At 43.0% G+C, this 23,856-nt stretch overlaps 2 protein-coding genes across 3 annotated transcripts in view; one reads left to right on the forward strand and one right to left on the reverse strand.

Annotated features, from left to right (window-relative positions):
* The window catches only part of tnpo1 (transportin 1), a 49,309-nt gene that overhangs the window by 22,538 nt on the left and 2,915 nt on the right, over positions 1 to 23,856 (reverse strand). Inside the window, exons 3-7 of one of the 2 annotated variants that reach the window (XM_080419204.1) lie at positions 22,459 to 22,534; positions 21,050 to 21,199; positions 18,681 to 18,787; positions 4,586 to 4,719; positions 3,485 to 3,566 (exon numbers count right to left, since the gene is read on the reverse strand). In XM_080419204.1, the coding sequence (XP_080275330.1) occupies positions 3,485 to 3,566; positions 4,586 to 4,719; positions 18,681 to 18,787; positions 21,050 to 21,199; positions 22,459 to 22,534 (549 nt within the window). Of the gene's footprint in view, positions 1 to 3,484; positions 3,567 to 4,585; positions 4,720 to 18,680; positions 18,788 to 21,049; positions 21,200 to 22,458; positions 22,535 to 23,856 lie in introns of those variants that run through there. The other variant, XM_080419205.1, reaches the window with a different exon arrangement.
* LOC308078232 (kelch domain-containing protein 3-like) lies at positions 1,133 to 2,449 on the forward strand (the record flags this gene model as incomplete). Its single annotated transcript, XM_080419352.1, has 1 exon — positions 1,133 to 2,449. The coding sequence occupies one exon, from the start codon at positions 1,133 to 1,135 to the stop codon at positions 2,447 to 2,449; it is 1,317 nt and encodes a 438-aa protein (XP_080275478.1).

Genomic DNA, 23,856 nt, shown 5'->3' on the forward strand with positions numbered 1-23,856 from the left:
GAGAACCACTGTCTTAGACAGTGACCATCTGAACAGACTGCTGTGTGGTACATGGGGAATTTCCAGAGCATGCACTGGGGTTGCTGTGGCAATCCATTTTCCATGCTAGGGAGATTGACAGGCAATCGGCTTCCCTGATTGGTCAACCCAACCCAATGGCTTTGCGGATTGGCCAAGCCTCGTGTGACGTCCGTGATGCTGTACGATATAAGTGGTAGCACACGCAACATGACGGCATTCTTCTACAGAGCATGACTTTGGTCGACAGTCTTCTTTGGTGTGTGGAATGTTGAGATGGACATTTAATCTGAAAGGAGGCCCAAAAGGAGTCCATGCTGCTGTGACAGTGGGGCACAAGGTGTACGCCTTTGGTGACTATTGTAACAGGCAGACCCCCATTTATGACCAGCTTGATGTGCATGTCTTCAACACAGTGTCTCAGCGCTGGGTGAAGTTGCCCCCAGTGACAAATGGAAGAGGAGAAAGGGCGCCTGAGGCTCCCTCCATGCGCTACGGCCACACAGCTGTGCTGATAGAAGATATCGTCTACATCTGGGGCGGGAGTACAGACGACGTGTACTGCAACGTGCTTTATGGATTTGCTGTTGACACCCACAAATGGTTCAAACCCAAGGTTTCTGGGACTGTTCCAGAGGGGACACGTGGCCACTCAGCCTGTGTGTTGGGGAAGATCATGTATATCTATAGCGGATTCAACCAGACCGGATACTACACGAATGTACACCACTACAAGATGGACACAACCACAATGGTCTGGTCTTTAATTACACCCAGAGGCACTCTAGCACCTGCTTCAGCATATCACTCTGCCACCATCATCGGGACAAAGATGTTTATATTTGGGGGCCGAGGGGACCATCAGATCGACTACAACATTATCAGTGTGTTTGATACAGAGACCAACCTCTGGTTGAGAACTCCTTCTACACAGTTACTTCCAGAACGACGCACGTGTCATTCAGCCTTTGCCTACAACGGAGAGCTGTACATATTTGGCGGGGTAAATTATCAGCTGGTCAGGAACTTCAATGATCTGTGGAAATTCAATCCAGAAACCTTCTCCTGGAGGAAGGTTGAGCCCAAGGGCGAAGGCCCGTGTTGGATGAGTAAGATGTGCTGTTGCATGGTGGGAGATCATATCATCCTCTTCGGAGGACTCAGAGACAGGTCCGTTGCAGTGGATAGAGCATGCAATAGAAACGTGCCTGCTAATGACATGTACATCTTAGAGTTAACTCCTAGACTGAAGGCGATATGCAACCGAGCAGTTATCAAGTATCGCCTGAAGCAGGTGGGACTCCCACACGACTGGACGGTTGCACTGCAAGGAGGACCAAAAGGAGTCCATGCTGCTGTGGCAGTGGGGCACAAAGTGTATTCCTTTGGAGAGAACTGTGACGGAGAGACCTATAATTACAGTCAGATTCATGTGCATGTCTTCAACACGGTGTCTTTACACTGGATAAAGTTGCCCCCAGTGACAGCTAGAAGAGGAGAAAGTACCCTTGAGGTTCCCTCCATGCGCGACGGTCACACAGCCGTGCTGATAGAAGACATTATCTACATCTGGGGAGGGTGCACATACACAGATGAGTACTGCAACGTGCTTTATGCATTTGCTGTTGACACCCACAGATGGTCCAAGCCCAAGGTTTCTGGGACTGTCCCAGAGGGGACAGGCGGCCACTCAGCCTGTGTGTTGGGGAGGGTCATGTATATATATGGTGGATACAATCGGCTGACCAGATACTACACTAATGACATCTACAAGTTGGACACAACCACAATGGCCTGGTCTTTAATTGCACCCAGAGGCACTCTGGCACCTGCCTCAATGTATCAATCTGCCACCATCATCGGGACAAAGATGTTTGTATTTGGGGGCCGAGGGGACCATCAGATCGACTACAACAACATCGGTGTGTTTGACACAGAGACCAACTGCTGGCTGAGCATGCCTTTGGCACAGTTTCTTCCAGAACGACGTACGTGCCATTCAGCCTTTGCCTATAATGGAGAGCTGTACATATTTGGTGGGCACAACTATCAGCTGGTCCGGACTTTCAACGATCTGTGGAAATTCAATCCAGAGACTTTTTCCTGGAAGAAGGAGGAGCCCAAGGGGAAAGGCCCGTGTTGCATAACTAAGATGTGCTGTTGCATGGTGGGAGATCTTCTCATCCTATTTGGGGGATACAGATACAGATCTACAGTGAATAGAGGTTACAACAGATACTGTGATGAACTGTTCATTTTAGACCTAAGTCCTAGTCTGAAGACGTTATGCAAGATAGTGGTTATTCAACTTAAACTGGAGCATTCGGAACTGCCACACGACATCAGGTGGGAACTGGAAGCCATGACTGCCAGCCACAACAGACACAAGATAGGGTCTAATAACTGTGTGGCGTCCTTTCTGAATCGCTGACGTCACATTGATGACTTCAGTCTTGGCCAAATAGGGAGGGATGGTGGATACATTCAATCCAAAGAAATACACAGCAAGCCACATACCAAAGGAAAAAAAGGCAGGCTGTGAACATGTTCCAGGTAATGGAAGAAAGGGAAAGACGAGAAGATCGCCACCTTCGAAAAGGATCCCTTCATTCAGATGGGAAAGAGAGCAGAGCACAGGAATGTGCTCAACTATACCCCCCGAGGAACTAAGCGACACCGTAAAGGAGAACAGAGAACTAACTGAACTGCACCAGGGCAGACATGGCTGAAAAAAAGAATCTTAGTAGTTGATCTCTATCAGGAATTAATGTAAAAACAAAGAGTTGCTTTGGCCAAAGGAACAGTTATGAAAGAGGAAATAGATGTTTTAATCTTTTTTTTCTCTTTTCTGTTATTTTTTTCCTTCTCTGTTCATCAGCTCTGTCTGACTAAAGTGCGATACATACTTCATCCGACGTCAGGGTTTCGGACAGGCTCTGAAGTTGAACTGTAGTTTGGAGAGTCAGGACATCTGGAGGTGCACAGATTCCAAGGAAAGGTTCTGAGACCGCCCATCCAAAGTTCGGAATGACGTCTATTTGTAGTTATATCACCTGCCTTTTCCGAAGACAAGTTCGGACGTCAGAAGGAGTACAGACCGTCTCAGTGTCCGTCTCAGTGAATGTGCCTCTCTCAAAGTTAAACCAGAGACCAACTCTAAAAACGCCTTCGTTTTATGAAAAGTGTTTCTCATAAAACTTAGGTAGGATTTAGAAGGCATTTTTAGAGTTAGTCTCTTTCTATATATCGTCTCTGTCGGGTGGAAATCTCATAATTATGTCCAAAACTGTTACTTTTCAGGATTAAAATGCAAAAGTAGCAGATCTACAAGCTCGAGCTTGCGAATCTGCTACTTTTGATGCTTTTGTGTGACTCTAGTATAATCAAAAATGAATCCCTAGTTGCAAGTGGTTGCAAGTTTCAGCCGGGCTGGTGGTGAATGAATGCTTGTGAGCTTGAGACGTACCTCAATGAAGGCATCGATGTGCAACATGAGAGCCTGAGTCCTGCTGATGATGAACTGGTTAACGCAGGCAATGGCATGAGACCTGAGAGAGACACACACACACACACACACACACACACACACACACACACACACACACACACACACACACACACACACACACACACACACACACACACACACACACACACACACACACACACACACACACACACACACAGTGTTGAAACAGCTAAAATCAAAAATGGGGGGATACAGATTTCCTTTTTAATTTTAAAAATGGCAATCTACAAGCCCACATTGGTCTCAATGCAATGCACTGTGAGCTTGTAGATTGGCTATTATGTAATAAATGATAACTAACTGAAACTGTTTAGTGTATTTACAAAACTAACCAAAATCATAGAGAAAATTACCTTAGTTTTAGTCTCTGTCCAAAAATCTCAGAAAACAGCAAAAAAATTAGATTTACAAGCTCACAATACGTCGCGATGTGACACGTTGCAAGCTTGTAGATCTGCAATCTTTGCTATTTTTCTGACCTTGTTGAATCTTGGTCGCCCTGACTAAAGCATATTACAATAAAAAACTAAATAAATAAAACTAACATTTAAAACGAATAAAAACTAAAGTAAAACTAATTTAAAAGAAAATCTAAAAACTAAACTAATCTAACAAACCTGCTCTAAAAACTAATACAAAGTAAACTGAAAAAAGTCCAAACTAAGTAAAAATACAAAACATGAAAAATGCTAAACTATAATAACCTTGTTCCTCACATGTCTCCCATTAACAATGCTTTCTCTGTCCATGTCCTATCCTTCATCTCTCCTGACTTTGCCTCCTGCTAGATCACAACACAATATTCCTGTATCTGCTGTATCTTAAGACTTAAGAGCACTTTATTTGACTCTGTATCTGTACCTTAACTGCTGTGCTGCCTCTGGGCGACTGAATTACCCCCCACAGCTATTTTCACCGAAAGCTTTCCCCATAATAACAGAAAACAGAAAAGACACTAGAATAGAGGGACTCCGGTCAACCACATGGGGTTTAAAGTGGTTAATGGATGAAATAATAAAGCTGTGAGTAGAAATCTACCTGATTTTGGGGCTGCTGTGCTTGAAGAACTGCAGGAACTTTGGGATCATGATGTTGAGAGGACGGTCCAGGATGTCACTGTCCAGGATCTCTGCAGAGTCCTCACATATCTTCTGGAGGGCCCCGAACGCTCCCTGAAGGACAACAACGCATTGGAACAATGACGAGGTTAGAGGTGTTTATAGCAAACATTTTCACACCTTCCTCTCCACATTGATCCTGATTCTACAGTGATCCCCAAACCTTTTAGCTTGGGATGCGTTAGGAGCGTGAAGATCCGCTATTTTCACTACTTCTTTAAACATTTGTTTTCTAATTTATGTGAATAAAATAAAATAAAAGTGTTTGGGAAACATCTACCTACAACATCACTTAAGAAACAACATGCTGGAAGCCTCTCATACAGTTTCAGTTTCCTTTATTTTTTTTTATTGTTTTCAGTTAACAAAAATAATGTATTTTTTTTTATTGGAATTTGGTTAGTTTTAGTTAACTATAAAATAACCTTGGTACAAACGCTGAAGAGCAGACCCACACTGTCTGAGGTCTGTTTCCATGGTAACTAACAGCATCCATGGCTGACAGAAGTACTGTATGTTTAAAGATCACACCACACAGAAAAAGATAAGAGCGGTGCGCATCAAGAGGTTAACCTGCAAGTTTCACCCTGTTCACTGTGTGAACTAGGTGTGTGTGTGCGCGTGCGTGCGTAAGTGTGTGGGACAGAAAATACTTGTTATTGTATGTGACTTTGTTGTGTCGTGTGATTGGTGTCCCTGGATGGGGGGGGGGGTAGTAGGGGAGGGGGGGTGAACATTGAAAATACCTACATGATATGTAATGTCTTACATCTGGAGAAGTGGGAAAATAATAAAACAAAGTGACACTGAGAAAATACTTATTTCGCCAAAATGGTCCCACGAAGGGCCCTCCTTAGCAGAAACTATCACCTGAATGATCAAATAAGGCCTGAGAGACACGACAAGGCTTAATGGAGCACGTGTTGGCCTTCTTTTGCTTCCTCTGTGACAACAAACCTGGCCCTGGCCCTGGCGGCACTAGCACACCTGCCGTCCAGCTGTCATTAATCACAACAGCGGAGCTGCTCTTGGGTAACGTCCATCGGTCAGCGCTCTCTGAGCACTTGGCATTCCACACATTCGCTCCGAGTCTTTTAATAGCCACACTACGATAGCGTACGGCGGCATGGAGGCTGCGACTCGTTGCAGTTGCTGTAGCGAGCCCATTAATAAAGCAGTGTAATAAATACATAACACCCCTTTACTATCCTAAAGCCTAATTACTACTAATGCCTACAGTAAGTCCAGTATTATCAAATATAAACACAGAATACAGTAAATACAATCAGAATCAGAATCCGTTTCATTGTCACAACGGATTGTGAGCTTGTTACTGTAGATCTGCTATTTTCGGTGGCGGGACACCGCTGTGCGACTAAGTATAAATCAGGCTTAACGGGTTCGTCACAGCATCGGCTGCTCAGAATGCGATGCCGAAAAGGACACGACAAATTATGGTTGCTGTGATCACTGACGATAAATCAGGCAGTGACTCCCATTTCAAGGTTACAGGTGCATTCAAAATGCATTTCCAGGAGGAATGTGCAATAATCACAAAGATGTTGCATCTTTGTAAATCTTCTCAAGGAATGCCTTGAATTATAGGAGCAAAAAACAAGAACAAAAAAAGTTTACTTTGAACAAAGTATCTTTCTCTTCTTCGACGGTGAGGCATTCTTGTTGTGTGCAGATAGGATACTACTGGCAGTAGCGGTACTGTAGCCAAAATGCTGTGTTGCTTAAATACCGTGTATGTGAGGAGCGAGGACACACTCACCTGTAAACCCGTTATGCAAAGTAGCCATTTGGGTACTTGGCTCATGAATGGAGGGGAACGCGTTCTAGCGTGCACGTGCGTGCCACGTGCACATCCGTGCATGTGCATGCACGTGATCCTGCCCCCCAAAAAACTGGCGGAACGCAGTGGTGTCGCGTGAAGCCTGCACGAGTCACTCAGTGTGTGCCAGGATTGGTCGTAATAAGACACAGCACAGACATACTGAAATACAGGCCTTTAAGCCCCCAGTAATATGCTGAATAATCCAGAAAAGTGCCATAAAGCTTTATACCTCAGCAAACGGTGCCATACAAGAAGGAAGTTTTTATTGTATTGAACTGTACTTCCCTGTGCTTGTCTTTGCAAACTGTTAATAAAGTATTCAATCAATCAATCAAACCACAAAGGTTGAGAATGTTATTTAGATAGCATGTTGTTTATACAGATGCTATGTTCATTGTTTACCTGGTAGCCCGGTTCCTTTGAGGCATCACTCTGTTCTCTCTGCAAATGTGACTTTTTACCAGGTTGCAGACTAGGAAAACAAGCCCAAAAGAAGCAACTATATAATAGGCCACATGAGCACTTAAGAAAACAAGCCCAAAAGAAGCAACTACAGAGAAAGCTGTAGTTGCTGTGTGTGTGTGAGTGTGAGTGTGAGTGTGAGTGTGAGTGTGAGTGTGAGTGTGAGAGTGAGAGTGAGAGTGAGAGTGAGAGAGAGAGAGAGCCACTTCCATGTAGTCAACATTTTCATGGACAGCTGGAGTAAATTCAGTTCATTCATGAATCCAAAATGTTCATATCCTGTGTGGTCGGTCTGCTTCAGAAAGTCTGAAAGCGACGCCTCGTTTAATATGTCGCCATCCTGGAATGATTTGTTGTGTTTGGCGAGAACGTGACACACATGATAGGAGGCCGCAGTGGTCGCATTAACTTTTACGAAGCAGCTTTTTGAAAAAAGGACCGCACAGTTGTTAAAGATGAGACAAATACATTTTCCATTCAACATGACAAAAAAAATTATTATCTTCCCATTCTGTGGGGAAGTGCCGAAGCGCTATACGTCTTCTGTCTTCCCAAAGACATTCTCAAAAGGTGTCTCTTGTCTCGTTTGCGGTCGTTTAAAAGCAGCCTATAGTACTTCACAGTTTACACACTGGACCACTGACATTCCTACAAGGGAATGGTCCACGTACGGACCACCAAACTCAAACTGCCAAAGGTTCCGCGGACCCCAGGTTGGGGACTCCTTTTGTTGACAGAAAGGAACACAGACTTTAAGGGTAAGATCAGATCATCACACTGTACGCCTGTTACGAAGAAAAAGCGCAGACTAGAGTGCTGCCTTGCAATGTGTCCCGAGGCCCTTTGCTGCATGTCCTTCCCCCTCTCTCTCTCTCTCTCTCTCTCTCTCTCTCTCTCTCTCTCTCTCCTCTCATTTCCTTTCTCTGTCCACTCTCCACTGTCTCTATCGAATGAAGGCTTGAAAATGGACGAGAAGATTATTCATAAAAATTGTAATTATACTTTATTGTGATTTTTTTTTTTGTGCTTTTTTGGAGATACTTTTTTGATGCTTCTTTGGCATTGATGATAATAAAGCAGTCCTGAATTGAAGTGAGGGAAAAGTAAATGAAAGTGCAAGTGTGCAAGAGATGTAGGTTAGAGGAGAAATGATTGCAAACACATGACAGTACGGGCAGCAGGAATAACTGCCGCCTCACAGGAGGGTGATATCACAGGGCAGTCAAATGCCTTTGACCGTTTATAAATGAACAAAATCTATCAGTGTTTGTGTGAGCAGCGCACCATCAGTCGGCTCATGTTAACAATGAATGTGTGGATTCATATTCATTGTTAGGAGCAAAACAGCCTGAAGCCTCTGCAACGCATTATGGGATAACCATTTTAGAATGCTATTTTAGGAGCTGTTGCGTCTGAGCACGTACCCTACACACCATGGAGCAGAGTGAGAGGAACTTGACATTGTCAGCACAGCACGCACGCACACACACACGCAGAACGGCGACAGAAGGGTTAATCCTAGGTCATAACCAGTGGTGGAAAGTAATACTGTACTTAAGTACAGTATTTGAGTAATTCCAATCTTCAATACTTTTACTTCTACTCCACTACATCTCAGAGGCAAATATTGTACTTTTACTCCACTACAATTATTTGAAGACTTTAGTTACTAGTTACTTTGTAGATTTTGATTATTATCATAAAACATACATTAAATAGCTCAGCCCTATCTACGTATATACATTTCAGCCATTTGAAAATAGCAGATCTACAAGCTCACAATGCGTCGCGATGCGACACATTGTAAGCTTGTAGATCTGCTATTTTCAAAAGATTTTAATACATTTGAAAACTTGAATTGGGACATTCTGCACAATGAGTACTTTTACTTTTGGTACTTTAAGTACATTTTGATGCCAATACCTTTGTACTTTTACTCAAGCACATTTTGAAATCCGGACTTTTACTTGTAACAGAGTATTTTTATATTGCAGTATTGATACTTTTACTTAAGTAAAACATGTGTGTACTTTCTCCACCACTGGTCAGCACAGCACAGCACGCACGCAGAACGACAAGGATTAATCCTAGGTCATAACTTCCGAAAACAGCAGATGTACACTAAGGTTTAATGCCGGGATTCCCGGGATCCAGGAATCCTGGAGGTATTTACCCTCCCGGGAATTGGCTTCGGTTCCCGGGATCCCGAAGGTTGTTTTTTTCTTGTAAGAAATTACTACTAATTAGCAGAAAGTCCTATCTACAGTGTGGAGGAATTACTATCATAATTAGCCAATTTACTTGCCACGTTACCGACCAGGGTCCCATCGTCCCGTTTTGAACCAATATGGGACGCAACTTGTTCCGTATTTTCATAAACATCCCCCCTGTCCATCAACACTGAATTTAACACATTGACAGCCAATTATTTCAAAAGTACTCAGGAGCCGAGATACAGAATTTTTAAGTTTTAAGTTAACAAGGAAGTGGATAGGAGTTTAAATCTTCGATAAATCATATCTCCTTGGTCTTTGGGTCAAAAAACAAGAAAAAAACGCAGATCTTAGATCTTAGAACGCAGATCTGCGTCTTTGGCAGCCAGGCGAGAAATTAATTAGAACGCAGATATGCGTCTTTGGCAGCCAATGTGTTAACAGTAATTGTAGGAGCCATGAATTGGTTTATTGTTGTTATGATTATGTTTGGTTATTGTTATTTATATATTTGGTCAATGCCCTGTCACTGGTGTGTGTGAGTGGATGAGTGAGTGACGGGCATAGGGGAGGATACCTGGTTACCTCAAAAGCACCACCTGACTACCTGCTGAGTGACAGACAGAGAGAGAGAGGGGGTGTTTGGGAGCCTACTTTTTGTTGACCGCTTTATACGTTATTTTGCTTTATTGTTTTGATTACTGTGATCGCCTTGTTATGAGTTTAAGCACCTTTAATTACGTTCCTTTTTGTTGCTTTAATAAACCCCTTAAAACGCATCGTTTGGATCCAGTGAATCTCCTTTTGTTTGTAGCGCGTCACACAATAGACCTGGCCCATCTCATCGCCTCTCGCGACTTATTTTAGTTTATTTCTGTGCAGTCGCAAACATTGTCAACAAAAAACGGTAATGTTGATAGCATCAAACAGCAGAAGACGCACAGGATCAAGATCGGATCAAGTGGACATGAATTAAAGACGGTCGGAGACACAGACGGAGGACAACAAACATTTCATGAGTCACGGTCAAAGTCAACCTCAAAGTCAGGTACGATTGCGGGCCGTATAATAAAGGAAGGAATACAGTTTGCATATTCTTTAGTCCATTGGGGACAATGGAATGCCTGATCACAGGTTGAGTTGACAAAGCTAACTGAATGATAATAAGGAGCCTCCGTGCTGCGCTGTCAATAAAGGATTCTCCGCTGGCCCTTTAAATCCACTGCTCCGTCTATTTAAAAATGCTGTTGCGCTGCTGATGTATGAATTGAATACATACCGTAAATGTTTTCTGGATAAGTTTCCTTTCAATCTGTGGAATGTGGATGTGTTAAATGGCACAATTAATTGAGAAGGAAAATTAAAAGGAAAAATGAGTGATTTAAATACTGAGGAGGTTACCAGTTCTCAATCTGAAATGGAACGTGGGAAAAGAGAAATCACGCTCACGGCAAAGGCCGTGCTGAATAAAATTGAAAAGCTTGAACGGGAACGTTCAGTGTCTGTCAATAAGATGAAAGCACTCATACCGCAAATAAAGTCCTTCATGGAAAAAAGGGGAAATGTTTTGCGAGTGGAATCTCTACTGGTGACTTTGAATGAGCATAATGCAAATGCCATAATGTCTCATAATGGGTTATTGTCTATATTACCCGAAGAGGAAAAGGAAAGACAAAACGAATGGTTTTCCAGCATTTCAAAATACAGCAATTTATTTAAAGGTGAAGTAGAAAATTGGTTGAATGAATCAAAGGAAACGGGACATGTGCCTGACAGTGGTGCGCAAACTCAATTTGTTCCTGTTGAAATGAGTTCACAGTTGGAAGTTGAAAATGTTGTAGGCCTACTGAATGAACAGGTGGCCATTCTCACAGCGGATAAACCTGACGCAATAATGCAAGTTGAATCAATGACCATGACACATGAACTTCAAGATGATGTACAGCCAAACGACAGTGTTTCAAATGTGGGAAGAAAATCAAGAACGCAAAATTCTACTGCTTCAAAACTGTCTTCTGCATGTCTGAGGGCTCAAGCTGAATTGGCAGCCTTACAGATCAGACAGACCCTGTTAAAGGACAGACATGAACTTGAGGCTGAGGAGGAAACGTTGCGTAAAAGAAATCATGAGCTTGAAGCTGAGAAGGAAATGCTGCGCAAAAGAAAGGAGCAGATGCAGTTGGATGCGGACGTGGCAGCACAAATGGCCAAATTAAATGTGTTAAAATCTCAAAGTGTCATAAGTGGGAGATCCTCTAAAACAAGACATGCAGATGGAATGAATTCTTATGTGGAAAAAACGCAAGGAAAAGCACAAACCCTCAGTGCTAATGCCAGTCCATTCACACCAAGAATGTCACAAAATCAAGTGGACACAGGAACAAAGCCTAAAGACAAAAATACCTCTCAGTTCATTCATTCATTTCATTCACAATCACAGCCTCTGTCAGTTATGCACTCTGGACCTAAGCCACGCCCACTTCCAAGCAATCATGAAAACACATCAATGCAACATGTCTCAAATGTAACTACAACTCATCATGGAAATGCAAATGTTAATTCTGACTATGTTAATTCTGGAAATGAAAATGCAAATAATGATCAAAATGACATGCTTGGTATTATGAGGAAACAAAATGAAATAACCACACTGTTAATACAGCAGCAATGCATCTCATCTTTGCCAAAGAGGGAGGTACCAATCTATGATGGGGATCCATTAAAGTATCATGCTTTTATGAGGGCTTTTGAGAATGGAGTGGAAAATAATACTCAAAATTACAGTGACCGTCTATATTACCTGGAGCAGCAGACAAAGGGTCTCCCCAGGGAACTGGTTAGGAGCTGCCAGCACCTGGACCCTGCAAGAGGGTATGCTAAAGCTAAGGATCTATTGAGAGAGGAGTTTGGAAACGAGCAGAAAATAGCATCTGCATACATGGACAAGGCTCTTTCATGGCAACCCATTAAGAATGAAGATGTGAAAGCTCTTCAAGAGTACAGCCTTTTTCTTAAAGGCTGCTGTAACGCCATGGAAGAGGTGCAATATTTACATGAGCTGGACATGCCTGCAAATATGCTGACCATTATAAGGAAGTTGCCATACAAATACCGGGACAAGTGGAGAAATGTAGCCTGTGAAATACAGGCAAGGCACAAACGAAGAGCTACATTTATGGACATCACTGACTTCATTGGGAAACAAGTGAAAATCTTAACTGACCCAGTATTTGGAAACATACAGGATGTTCCATCACTAACCACAAATAAAGGTGTGAGCAAATACACTCCACAACCTCGTTCTGGAATGAAGGGAACTAGCTTTGCCACTACTGTGACCCCTGTGAAACCCATGACTCGGTTTGGAACTAAAGAAAAGGAACATGTTCCAATAAGGAAGGACTGTCTTTTCTGTGGAGAAGGACATATGTTGGATTTGTGCCCCCAGATGGGAAAAATACCACACAAAGAGAAGATAGGCTTCTTGAGAGAAAAAGGTGTATGTTTCGGCTGTCTGTGTATTGGACACATAAGCAAAGATTGCCGAAAACGGATTACCTGTGAAAAATGTGGTCTCAAACATCCAACTGTACTTCACATCACTTCAAGAGAAAGGTACAAAGACTCTGACCAAGCTGAAAGGAAATCAGGGATATCAGTAGACAGCACACTAATGTCGAGTGGTCTTACTGGGGCTGGTGACAATGACAACTGTAAACTGCCAATTGTTCCAGTATATGTAAAGTCCAAGAAGGGCAGTAAGATTGTTACCACCTATGCTTTCTTGGACCCAGGAAGCTCTGCAGTGTTCTGTACCGAAGCTCTAATGCACAAACTTGACCTTACAGGGAGGAAGGTACATATTCTCTTGCGGACAATGGGACAAGAGAAAGTTGTCACTAGCTACAGTGTGCCAGGACTGGAAGTAGCTGGCTTGAATGAGGAGCACTTCTGTGAACTTCCCAAGGCTTACACACAGGTGTGCATGCCTGTCCATAAGGGGAATATTCCGAGACAGAAGGATATTGAGGGATGGCCTCATTTAAAACAGGTTCATCTGCCTGAGATTGATGCCGACATCGAGCTGTTGATAGGGACAAATGTTCCTGAGGCTTTGGAACCATTGCAGGTCATTCGCAGTGTAAATAATGGTCCTTATGCCATCAGGACGATGCTGGGCTGGACTGTGAACGGACCGCTGACAGGAGACAGCGATGATGCAATGGCTTGTCATCAGCCAGAGTTAACGGTGAACAGGGTGTCTGTTTTGAACTTGGATGAACTTTGGGAGCAGCAGTTTAAGACAGATTTCCCTGAATGCAGTACTGAGGAACAAACTGCCATGTCAAGAGAAGATCATACATACATGGAACTGGTCACAAACTCGGCACAATTAGTGAACGGCCATTATCAGATCGGCTTACCGTTGAGGAGAAGGGACATCAGCATGCCAAATAACAAGAAAATTGTTGAGCAGCGTGCCTTACATCTGAAGAAGAGGCTTCAGAAGGATTCCTCTTTCCATGCTGAGTATACAGCCTTCATGAACGACCTCGTTGCCAAGGGTTATGCCGAAAGGGTGACTGAAGAGAATCAGGAGCGTAGTGATGGTAAGATCTGGTACATCCCACACCATGGTGTTTACCATCCTACCAAAAGGAAGCTTAGAGTGGTGTTTGATTGTGGAGCGAGTTTCCAGGGAACATCACTTAATGCTCAGCTCCTACAGGGACCGGATCTTACAAGTTCACTAATAGGAGTAGTGACCAGATTCCGGAAAGAACCAGTGGTAATCATGGCAGACATCGAAGCCATGTTTCACCAGGTAAGAGTGCCCGCAGAGGATGCTGATTTGTTGAGGTTCCTCTGGTGGCCTGATGGGGATTTAAATCAAGACCCTGTTGACTTCAGGATGATGGTGCACCTTTTCGGGGCAACATCTTCCCCCAGTTGTGCCAACTTTGCTCTCCGGAAATCTGCAGAGGACAATAAGGAACAGTTCAGCCAGGAGGCAGTGGATAAGGTCCTTCATTGCTTCTATGTTGACGACTGTCTTGTGTCTGTGGCTTCAGAAGCGGAAGCAGTGTCACTCTATCACGAACTTGTCTCCATCTGTGCTAAGGGTGGATTTCGGCTTGTGAAATGGATAAGCAACAGTCGTGATGTTCTGACTGCAATACCTGAAAGTCACAGAGCAAAGACCATGAAAGGGTTGGACATGGACCAAGGTTTGCTAGCTGCGGAGAGAGTACTTGGTGTGGAATGGTGCATCCAGTCTGATACTTTCAAGTTCAAAATCCTGATGAAAGACAGACCACTCACCAGAAGAGGAATTCTCTCAACAGTCAGCTCTGTCTATGATCCTCTTGGCATCTTGAGTCCTGTCGTACTTTCTGCAAAGAAGATCATAAGGGATCTGTGCAGGAGAGCACTTGGATGGGATGATGCGATACCTGAGTCAGTTGCCCAGAAGTGGACAAGTTGGCTTGATGAACTTCACCAATTGGAGAAATGTAACATCGTGAGATGTCTGAAACCTGTGGATTTTGGAGAAATAATCACAGCGCAGTTACATCATTTCTGTGACGCAAGTGAGGAAGGCTATGGAGTAGTGACTTACCTCGTCTCCAAAAACGCACACTCACAAGTACACAGTGCCTTTGTCATGGGAAAGGCTAGGGTAGCTCCATTAAAAGTTGTCACCATCCCACGAATGGAGCTCATTGCTGCCACCATGGCAAGTCGCATGGATGTCTTGTGGAGGAAAGAGCTGCACATGGATCTGGAAGCTTCTGTATTTTGGACAGATAGCGCTTTAGTGCTCAAATACATCCGGAACGAGACTTCCAGGTTCAAAATCTTCGTTGCCAACAGAGTTTCTGAAATTCTTAAGTCTTCACAACCATCTCAATGGAGGTATGTGGAGACTGCAAGCAACCCAGCTGATATTGCCTCCAGGGGTGCGAAAGCGGAGGCATTCCTTAAGTATACAACATGGCTGTCAGGACCTCACTTTATTTTGCAACCTGAGAGTGAGTGGCCCGCCAATCCTGACGATTCTCATCGACTTCCATCAGATGACCCGGAGGTCAAGAAAGCTGTGGCAGCCAATGCTGTGCAGGCCAGAGAGGAGGTTGATGCAGTGACTCCCATGATCCATTACTTTGACTCTTGGACCCGTCTGAGAAAGTCGGTAGCTTGGATCTTGAGGTTTAAGACTTGGCTCTTGTCTCTTTGTGAGAGGAGGAGGCAAGTGAAAATCGACCTTGAACAGTCTGACTTGGATGTGGACCAAAAGAGATGTTCATTGGAAAAGACTATGGAAACCTTTAAGAAGGAAACGGTTTCAAGTTATCTATCAGTGGAGGAGCTTGCGAAGGCAGAATTGGAAATCATCAAGTTCAGCCAACTGAAAAGGTTTCCAGAGGAATTCACCAGGCTGCACAAAGGCAAAAGTGTGAAGGAGCAAAGTCACATCTACTCACTCTGCCCACTGATGGAAGATGGTGTCATGAGAGTTGGTGGTCGGCTCAGTAAGTCATCTATGCCGGCAGAAGCTAAGCATCCCGTAATACTCTCTAAGGACATGCACCTCTCAACCATTCTTCTGAGGCACATTCATCATGAGGTGGGACATAGTGGACGGAACCACATGTTGTCTAAGTTGCGTGAAAGATACTGGATCACTGGAGCCAGTACAGCTATAAGGAAAGTATTATCGAAGTGTGTCATCTGTCGAAGGTTGAATGCTCAGCCAGTGTCTCAGCAGATGGCTGACTTACCGTTGGAAAGAGTTACTCCAGAGGAACCCCCGTTTTCTCGTGTTGGAGTAGACTACTTTGGCCCTTTCGAGGTGAAGAGCAGAAGGAGTGTAGTGAAGAGATATGGAGTCATTTTTACTTGCTTAGCCATACGAGCGATCCATATTGAAGTGGCACCTTCACTGGACACTGATGCCTTCATAAATGCTTTGAGACGCTTCATAGCGAGGCGTGGACAAGTTCAAGAGTTGCGCTCTGATAACGGGACGAATTTCAAGGGAGCAGAGCGGGAATTGAGAACAGCCATTGAACAATGGAATCAGTCACAGATTAATGATGTTCTTCTTCAGAAGGGAATAAAATGGAATTTCAACCCCCCAGGGGGCTCACATCATGGAGGATCTTGGGAGAGGCTAATAAGATCAATAAGGAAAGTCCTCAATTCCACCTTGAATGTACAAAGTCTGGACGAAGAAGGCCTTCACACTGTTCTCTGTGAAGTGGAAGCCATCATCAATGGCCGTCCAATTACGACAGCATCCACGGATCCTAATGATCTAGAGGCGCTGACGCCAAACCACTTGTTGCTTTTAAAGACCTTACCATCTTTGCCACCTGGAGTCTTCCAAGAGCCGGACATCTATTCTCGCAGGCGATAGAGGCAGACTCAATATATGTCAGACCTGTTTTGGAAGAGATGGCTTAAAGAGTACTTACCTCAACTGCAGGAGCGCCAGCGATGGTCAGGAGTGAAACGCAACATTGTCCCAGGGGATATAGTGCTTATTGTGGACAACACTGCACCTCGGAACTCCTGGCTCATGGGACGAGTCGTACAAACTTTTCCTGACAAGAAGGGCTTCGTGTGCCAGGTTCGTATTAAGACAAAGAACAGCTGCCTGGATCGGCCAATAACTAAGATCTGCTTAATCCAGGAGTCCGAAGAGGATTAATGCTTGGACAAAGACATGACCTGTATGATTCAGGTTGAAGATGGATTACAATTATTTCTTGGATTACAATTATTGCTTGGATTTTGACCTTTTTGACAATTTTGACTTTTGACCCTTTGACTTTGCGACGAGAGTGTTTACTCTGAAAATGACTATTTGCGCGGGAACATCTGGCCTTACGAACAATGACTCGTTTCGCGATCTGCTGAAGAAAAGAAGATTTTGTTTTGAAAAAGAAAAGTTTGGGACTCTGATTACTGTTATTTATTTCATGTTCTCCTATTATGCATTTTTGATGTAATTATTAAGTCATAACCTAATAATTAGGGGCTGGCGTGTAGGAGCCATGAATTGGTTTATTGTTGTTATGATTATGTTTGGTTATTGTTATTTATATATTTGGTCAATGCCCTGTCACTGGTGTGTGTGAGTGGATGAGTGAGTGACGGGCATAGGGGAGGATACCTGGTTACCTCAAAAGCACCACCTGACTACCTGCTGAGTGACAGACAGAGAGAGAGAGGGGGTGTTTGGGAGCCTACTTTTTGTTGACCGCTTTATACGTTATTTTGCTTTATTGTTTTGATTACTGTGATCGCCTTGTTATGAGTTTAAGCACCTTTAATTACGTTCCTTTTTGTTGCTTTAATAAACCCCTTAAAACGCATCGTTTGGATCCAGTGAATCTCCTTTTGTTTGTAGCGCGTCACACAATAGACCTGGCCCATCTCATCGCCTCTCGCGACTTATTTTAGTTTATTTCTGTGCAGTCGCAAACAGTAATGAACACAATAAAACACAAGGAGAAGGCCAGTAAGTTTGTCGTAGGACCCAGGTTGGACCTCCTGTGCCATTATGTTCAGTCTGCGCTGTGCTGCTGCCCGCACTGTCGGGTGGAAACGGTAAACGGAAGACTCGCCCCAAAACACGTCACCCCCATTTCTTTCGCAGACAAGCGGTTCTTGTATTTGTTTTACTGAGGATAAGGTTAGGAATATAGTTTTACTGAGGTTAAGTTTAGGAATAAAGTTTGGTTATGGCACCGTTTTACTGAGGTAACGTTTAGGAATAAGGTTAGGTTTAGTTTAGGCATAGTTTACTGAGGTTACGTTTAGGAATACCAGGTGAACACCGCCGGATTTGCCCCGGGGCGACTGTGTTTTGGGGCGAGCGTTTTGGTATTCGTGGAAACCTGGGTATTTAGACCGATGATAGCTTAGTAAGCCTACTAACTCCACCACATCTCCAGAACTGAAGCGAAAACGCACGCTAAAGTAAATGCGTTAACGGCACAACACATGGTGGTCTGTCTGACCAAACAGAATGCCCAAAACAAGAGCAAACAGTCCCGTAACGTAACGTCACGTCAGAAACACAGAACACCCCAGCAGCAGTGCCAGTGTCACACAGGTGGCAACCCCAAGCATCTCCGGATATATATGGTATGGAGCATCTTGTTCTAAATCTGATTAATCTGATAATTTTCTTGCATATTTAATAGCAAATAGATAGGTGTCAATGCTTACTAGGAATACAGGATAGGTGGGCACAATAGGGACATCTGGGCACCTCGATGTAAAATTGGCTATATAAGTATCTACATATAAATGCATTTTAGTGGGCACTTATTTTTTTAACGGGAATTCCCGGGAAGACCGGGAAAAGGTCTGAAAATTCCCAGGATTTAAAATGTGCTAATTCCCGGAAAGTCTTAAACCCTAATGTACACGCTCACAAGGTGTCGCGCTACAAGTCGCCGCACGATGAAGTATAAATCAGACTTTACCTCGCACGTGTTGTAGTCCTCAGAGTCCAGCAGCTGGCAGAGTTTGGGCAGAAGGTCTGGCCAGTTTTGTAGCTCTCCCTTGGAGGCGATAGTGGTGATGAGGATACCTATGAGAGAACAGAACATGTTACACAACTCAGAATTGACTACAATCAACTACAGTACTAGTGACCCAGTGATGCCAGTCATTCAATCTCACGTCATCAATATGTCAAAAATAAGGACTGCAGCGTGGCTCAAGACTGGCCTCCACGTACAAGACGTTCATCCCATACCCTGGAGGGACGGAGGATGAGAGAGTATGAATTTCCCCCAAAAAAAGTGAATTCAGGAATTGAGTTCCTTGGTCTACTGGCAGTGTACAGAAGAAGTTTGACAGTGAGCTGCGACTGCTGTGTATAAACTGCTCAAAACTACGGATTTTCACAGAATAAAAGCACATTTTACAATAAAACTATGATGTTAACAAATATTTAGTTTAAATTACTAGTGTTTGCATAGGTGTATATTTGTGTGTAATTTTGTGACATTTGGTACAAATGTCCACTTGGAGTCAAGGATGAACTGATTAGAAGTAAGTAGGCCAAAGGTCAAATGTCCGTCCCATTCTTGTGAATTGGGACAGACAGGAGATCTCAGGAACACCTTGGGGAACTTTCATGACATTTGGCACAAATGTCCACTTGGATTCAAGGACGAACTGATTAGAAGTACAGCAGGTGGTCAAATGTTAAGGTCAATGACCTCACAAATCATGCTAATGTAGTACATCTCTGCTGTCCGGCAGAAACGAGCTAACTCTAAGATGTTCATTTTTCAGGAAATGACAAAAACAAAACAAAAAGTGGAGTTAGGAGGTTTTGTTCATCATTGATAAGAACAGCTGAATGGACATCCAAGCTCACAATGAGGTTGGAGGTCAAAAGGGGGTGGAGCCTGGAACCAGCAAAACCAGCTAACCTCAACCCCCTTTGGTGGAGTTAGCTGGTTTAGCAGAAAGTTTGAGGATCCAATGGAGTTAGCTGGTTTTGTCAGAAGCGCTTTTTAATACTTTTCATTGGTTCCTTTTTTTTTTTACCAACACACAGACGTAAAGGGTGTTCAATAGCACTGATTTATGGGGAAAAAATGGAGTTAGCTGGTTTCTGCCGGACAGCAACGATATACTATGCAACGAGTCTGGAGTGGACAGACGCATTATGTAAATGGATACTGGTTAGTGGAGGCATACAACTGTGACACTGCGACGCTGTATTTCTGCGGTATTGGTCTGTGTGTGTGTGTGGTGGATATTATGGTCACTGTGTGTGTGTGTGTGTGTGTGTGTGTGTGTGTGTGTGTGTGTGTGTGTGTGTGTGTGTGTGTGTGTGTGTGTGTGTGTGTGTGTGTGTGTGTGTGTGTGTGTGTGTGTGTGTGTGATTGTAAAACTGGTGTATAATTACACACGCTCTGTTGGGCTAGAAGTAGATCCCATACACCGAATGGACAGATCACCCCCGATTGGCCAGTTCCACTCCATAGCCCAGGATGTGAGGTTAATACAAAATAAATATAATATAACATGGTTGTCGTCGTTGACGGCTTGGAAACATATTAGAGATTAACCCCCGGAGGACACACGAACACACAGACAGACACACCGTATACTGTAATAGTTATATTACAGTATACTTATAGGTAATAGCTACTGATAATCATGTAATAATAATATAATATAATATAATACACTCCTTTGTGGTATTTGCCACTGTATATTATTTGTATATACAGTGAAATGAAGTATCTGCATTTAATCCATTAAAACCGAGAAAGCATCTGTGTCATTTTAGATTTCTTTGGCTATTCAAAAACAGCAGATATACAAGCTCACAGAGTGCTGCGCTACGAGCTTGTTTTTTTCAAATATCTGAATATATATATATTCATAAAGGGAACATTTTGGACTCAAATCTTTGCTTCTGGGGGTCCCTATTATAAAATATTTTGAGATGGGGGTCCACAGCCAAATACATATAATTTTGGGGGTCCTTGACATGAAAACGTTTGGAACCACTGATATATATAGCAATAGTTATAGTTTTTTTTTTTTAAACTGTTAGGATTTAGAAGACATTTTATCAAATCGGCCTCAGGTCTTAATTGGTTAATCCATCCTAAGTAACAGGAGCAGTGGGCGCCTCGGGGAGGCAGTGAGGGTTCACACTTCCAACATATTGCTGAGGCCTGGGATCAAACCTGGGGACCTCTGGCTTCCCAGACGGGCTCTCTAACCATGGCCGCACCCCAATTCAGCTCACCTACACATAAGAAAGGGCAGGTGAGGAGGACAAGATGCCATAATCAAAAAGGAACTGGATGTTGTAACTCACCTACAGTTGCCCGGATGAGGGGAGAGGAGTCGCCGATGTTCTGAAGGCATTCGCACTTGATGAATTCAGACACGCCATTGGGGAAGTTCTGATAGTGGGCTTTCACATTGTTTTTCAGGATCAATCCACTCAAGGATCTCGTTGGCTCGTCTAATGGACAGGAGAAAGGAAGGAAATCAGGGAACTGAAAAATAATTCAATACAATAAACGATACAATTAAAAAAAAGTTTTTAACCCATAGACCTATCATTTTAGATTTTATCTATAAACATTATTTTATACTTTGGCTATTCAAAATAGCAGATCTAAAAGGCTCATAGCACTCTTTTGCCACATAAATAAATAAAACTAGAAAAAAGCGCCCTGTGGTCATTTGGCCACGTCCTACCGGATAGCCACCCCACAAAGCCCCCACATTTCTGCAACAAGCGGTGACTTGATTTGTTGGATTTGTGGCGTCCCCTAAGGTGAAATGCCCTTTTGCCTCTGCGTTGTGTAGAACCCTAAATATGCTAGGTGACGCAGGGCATTGGGTTTTAAATTAGAGTGACCCATATTCCTAGAGCCACATCTCCTGTGACAAAGATGCGCTGGCACCTTAATCGTGTGTACAACGCACTGATATTATTTTGGCACATTAATGTCTAATACCATGTACAGTACAGTATATACTGTATAGCCACTGCTGTCTGATGGACCTTATGTCTAACCTACGGGATGGATATGCTATGTGTATATATGTAGATATCTTTTGTTGATTTCTCTTTTTTACCCTCTTGCTCTCATCCCCCCCCCCCCCACACCCTCTTTTATTTCTCCTTTCTGGAAAGATTTTACACCTGTAAACCTGTGATGTGACAATAAAGCTGAGATGCCCCCAGCTGAGGCAAGGCAGGCCACCAGATCTCAGCCTGGGAACACCAATGTCAGCCACACACTGCAGCAACTAACTGTGCACTGTTGTTCAGCTCCAACAGGAGATCCTCTGTGATTAGGAGGTGAGTCATTAACCCATTAAGACCGGGAAATTTTAAGATTTCTTAGATTAAAAAATATCAGATATACAAGTTCATGAGCTTGTAGATCTGCTTTTTTTATCGTGAAAATGTGTGCACATTTTTGTATATATATATATATATAAGAACATTAAAACTCCAATATTTGATTCTGGGTTTCCCTGGAACAAAATATTTTGAGATGGGGGTCCACGGCCAAATTTGCACACATTTTCCACAATGTTTTTTTTAAATAACAGATCTACAAGCTCATAACGTGGCACTCGCTATGAGCTTGTTATTTTTTTAAAAGCCAAAGAATTCTTAAAATGACACAGATGCGTTCCCGGTCTTAATAGATTAATACAGACGTTAAGTAATAGTGTGGATAAAAAAATAAAAAAAAAACACACCTTCTGATTTCAACTTGGTGAGAACAAATATTAAATAGTTGTTGAAGTCTGGATACTGGTTCAGCTGCTCAAGTCTCTGTAACAATGGTTGAGGAAGACAGTGCATCTACACTTGGAATACAGACAGGGTCTCAATACAGGGAGAGCATGCACCAATTTTTTTAAATATTTTTATCATTTGGTTCCATCAATACAATCTCTCATTGTCTAGTCTCACGTAGCCATAATGATCAGATTTGGAATGGTAAAAAAACAGAGCATAAAATGGTCTGTGCTTCAATACAGGAAGTCTGATGGGGGATGGGCATGTCCTGATTTCAAACTGTATCACTGGTCATTTGTGTTGAGAAGTCTCAATGTCTGGATGGAGGATGATAATACATCTTCCTGGAAAGGATTAGAGCGGGAGTTGTTAACCCCTGTACAAATGAAGGATTTCCTCCTGATGGGTATTTTTACTAGGAAATGTAATTTCCGATTTTTTTCATATTTACTACAGGTGTTTAGAACAGTAGAGAGATTCATAGGCTTTAAAAGTAAATGGTGTACAATACATCATCTCCAATATGGAATAACAATCATATTTTGTCTGGGGGGAGACCATTCATTAATAGGAATTGGGAGGAGAATGGCATTAGGACTCTCCTAGATATCAATGGATTGGTTAATATTCTTGACTTTCAAGATCTAGTCTCAAAATATAGTATCGATAGGCATTCTCGATTCTTTTTCATTCTCTATAAGTTTTCACAGAGCATAATGTAACACCCAGAATCAGGCATAGAATGGGATTGGCACCTGACCCCTATTGCACATTCTGTGCCCCGGGAACCTTGGGCTCTATTGCCCATACTGTATGTATGGGAATGTCCGGGGATTCTGGAGTTCTGGGGAAATGTTTTAGGAACGGACTTAATGGAAGTACAACTTTCAATGGACCCGTTTGTACATCTTTTGAATGATGACTCTAAACTGTCTCTTACTGGAAAGTCACACAAAGTCTGGCTGGCAGGACTTACAGCAGCCAAAAAGATTATAGTCCAACGCTGGAAACCTCCACATGACTTATAAACACACTGGCTAAGGAGCTTCTTGGACATTGACTATTTGGAATTGTCGTCGGCAAGGATTAACCATTCTCAACAGAGCACAATTTCACTGTGGACAAACCTGATATCAGATCTGAAAGACCTGCTGACTCGGTGATGCAGTGGATGTGTTGTGTGATGTTTAATTAATAGAATGGTGGAAGGAGGGCGGGGTGGGAAAGGATTGGGGGATGAAGAGTGGGAAAAGGGAGAAGGGTGGGGGATACTGAGTTCAATTATGTTGGTTGTGTACTTAAAATGCATATTTGTTTGTATGTAAAAATCAATAAAAATGTTATAACAAAAAAAA

This window comes from Gymnoscopelus braueri (genome assembly GCF_963280865.1).
Source record: "Gymnoscopelus braueri genome assembly, chromosome: 22".
Classification (NCBI taxonomy): domain Eukaryota; kingdom Metazoa; phylum Chordata; class Actinopteri; order Myctophiformes; family Myctophidae; genus Gymnoscopelus; species Gymnoscopelus braueri.